The sequence below is a fragment of the Postia placenta genome (assembly GCF_002117355.1).
Source record: "Postia placenta MAD-698-R-SB12 unplaced genomic scaffold POSPLAscaffold_261, whole genome shotgun sequence".
NCBI lineage: Eukaryota > Fungi > Basidiomycota > Agaricomycetes > Polyporales > Adustoporiaceae > Rhodonia > Rhodonia placenta.
This window is the reverse complement of record NW_020170092.1, coordinates 1-2,673: the sequence shown is the minus strand read 5'-3', so window position 1 is coordinate 2,673 and position 2,673 is coordinate 1. Positions and strand designations below refer to the sequence as shown.

At 65.1% G+C, this 2,673-nt stretch overlaps 2 protein-coding genes across 2 annotated transcripts; one reads left to right on the top strand and one right to left on the bottom strand.

Moving 5' to 3' along the window:
* Window positions 1–74: 74 nt before the first annotated feature.
* POSPLADRAFT_1063401 (hypothetical protein) lies at window positions 75–1,752 on the bottom strand (the record flags this gene model as incomplete). The annotated part of the gene is made up of 9 exons (XM_024481654.1): window positions 75–217; window positions 280–330; window positions 417–540; window positions 602–869; window positions 931–963; window positions 1,124–1,245; window positions 1,313–1,384; window positions 1,446–1,655; window positions 1,714–1,752. 9 exons carry the CDS (start codon window positions 1,750–1,752, stop codon window positions 75–77), a joined length of 1,062 nt encoding a protein of 353 aa, XP_024332658.1.
* Window positions 1,753–1,927: 175 nt separating this feature from the next.
* On the top strand, window positions 1,928–2,664 carry POSPLADRAFT_1063400 (hypothetical protein; the record flags this gene model as incomplete). The annotated part of the gene is made up of 2 exons (XM_024481653.1): window positions 1,928–2,241; window positions 2,310–2,664. 2 exons carry the CDS (start codon window positions 1,928–1,930, stop codon window positions 2,662–2,664), a joined length of 669 nt encoding a protein of 222 aa, XP_024332657.1.
* Between the last annotated feature and the right edge of the window lie 9 nt (window positions 2,665–2,673).

Here is a 2,673-nt window from a genome sequence, read left to right as displayed (position 1 = left end):
AACCAGCGCTGCAGCTTGCGGGGAGAGCGGGCGACAGAGCGGCTGATGACCGGATGCTAGTGAGACGCCGCACGTCATGAGACGAGACGCAGCGGGAGAGAAATAATACACCGCGAGCGAGCAGTGAAGATGTCGCGGTGAAGGGCATGCGTGCTGAGGAGATGCGGATGCGGGCGTGTGTGGGGTGTGGGCTGCAGACTGACCTGACTGGAGAAGACTGTGGGAGGGCGCAGGCGCGGCTGCACGAGCTCGGAGTGAGGGGGACATTGCAAGCCTGACATGCGTTCGCTCGCGTGAAGGCGGGCGGCGGGAGCGCGAGCGTTGAGAGATCTGTGAGGCGCGGTCGTCAGATGCAGCGTCCGCGGCAGAACGAAAGCGTCGAGGGCGCGCGGTCGGGACACAACAGCGCGACGTACCGTACACCAGCTGTTTGCGCACAGTTTTGACCAGACAACGACGGGACACGCGCGCATCCGCAGCGCGCGACGAGGGACCAGCTAGCCGGGCGAAGAGTGAATGCGAGGCTGGGTCCATGGACGCCTAGTCGGTAAGATCCAAAGATGAGAGCTGAGAGTGGGCGCGCAGAGAGACGGGTGCGCACACAAGAGCGGGTGAGGCCGGTAAGGTTCGCGCAGCACAGAGACGGCGCGAGCGCGCGAACAGGCACGGGCGGCCATACAGCGCGTCGATGAAGCGTTCCTGCGTCGCACAGGCCAGCGGGTGAGCGGGTTCGGCGGTACACCTCGGCGGCGGCGTCACAGCCAGCGGGGGAGGCGGGAAGCGCGTGAGGCGGGAAGCGCGTAGGGCGAGCGACGCACCCGTACAAGTACGTGAACGTGTGCGTCCACGGCTGCTCGACGTCCCGCGCGCTGACCTACCGCACCTGCACGCCGCCCTTTGCACGCGCCGAGAACCACAACGTGTGCTCACCTAGCCGTGCGAGTCCGGGGCCGCTTGATCAACCTGGCCCGCGGCCCGTCAGAGGAGCCGTGTGTGGACGCAGCGTGGACACTCACAGCATCGGCGGCAGGTCGTCCAGCGATGCGTTCCCCGCCCGGCGTCAGCGCGGCTACGTCCTTGGCCCCGCGCAAGCCTCGGCCGCGTGCAAGAGGTCGGGACGCACCAGTTGCCGGGGAGCTCGACGGGCTCTGCGGGCGTCCCGCGCACGGGCGGCTTCATCCAGATGTGCGCCTGCGCGCTGCACTTGATCTTTGTACCTGCGACCGGGTCGCGCAAGCCGTGCGCCTGCGAGTAGTGCGGCGCGTGCGTGCGTGAGGGCGCGGAAGCGAAGAGAGGACGGGGAGAGGCGCACGTGCGAGGTCAGCGGGCAGGAAGCGGGCGCGGAGGACGTGCGCGGCGCACCGTACGCGAACGCAGCCAAAGCCTGAGAGGAGCCATTACATAGCGTGAGCGTGAGGGGACTGCGGAATGGTGCAGTCAATGACCTGTAGGTGAGAGGCGGCGCCGTGCCATTCGAGCTCAGGTGTCTGCGTAAGCGCGATCGACGACCGGACGCCGGTGCGCCGGTGGGTGACAGCACGCTGTGAGACGGGACGCACGCCGCGAGGGAGAGAGCAGCGAGCAGTGACGTCGATCGAGGCGACGCTGATCGAGGCAAGGCGCGAAGTAGCACTGCGCTCGGATGAGCTCGGTGCCTAGGCGATCGCACGACATCTGCTCATTCGCGTCGAGTCCGTGTCAGCGTCCTGTAACCTGGCGCCAGCGTTGCGTTCGGTAGCCTGGCGCAGACATCCTCGTGCTGTAGACCAAGGAGGACCCTGGAGGACCCCGGTATGACCACAGATGATGCGGAGATCTGATCTGTCACTATCCATCTGCTAAGTATAAGAGCACCGCTGCAATCATCTCCCCTCCTTCACCGCCCCTTCTCGCCGCGCAACCATCCAACTACTGGCTGACAACAACAATGGCCTCCGCTATCCCGCCAACACCTCTCTCGCCCAGCGTCGGCGCACGTCGCAAGGGCGCAAAGGCACTGCCTCGTCTGCCGCTCTCCGCATTTACCCCACCCAACACCGGATCGTCCGAGGCATTCCCGCTGCCCCCCAGCCCAAGCACACTGCAGCCAGAAGAGCTTGTCGACGCGTACGTGATCGCCCCGGATGGCGACTTGAGCGAGTGGAGGGCGCAAGCGGGCGAGACCCTGCGCCGCAAGACCAAGGGCGTCGTGCTGGCTCTGCCCCAAAAGGAGCCGGCCGAAGTCGAGAAGATCCTGGCAAAGTACGTCGTCCCCGATGCCTATACCCGCCGATCAACTTGTTCGTGCCGTCCTGATCATCTGCCCATAGGATTCGATCAGGATCACTCGATGTTCCTGTTGTAGCTGTGCTCGTTCCCGTCATTCCCGCGGAGGGCGAGGCGACGTTCACGCCCCCTGCCTACCTCGAGTCGCCTGGCAGCTCGACGCCTGCGCTCGTCCCCTCTGCCATCTTCACGAAGAACGAGCCGCGGGTCCGGGAGGCACTGCAATGGGCGCTGAAGACTGGACACACTGTCCACATAGATGTCCAATGCGATATACGCGAGGTCGAGGGTGGCTGGGACGCACTGGAAGAGATGCTGACGAGCATGACCATCTCCAAGGACGTCAAGGAGCTCCATGGAAAGATTGTCGTGTGTACGTATTCGCGTGTTCTGTGCTGACATCCGCTT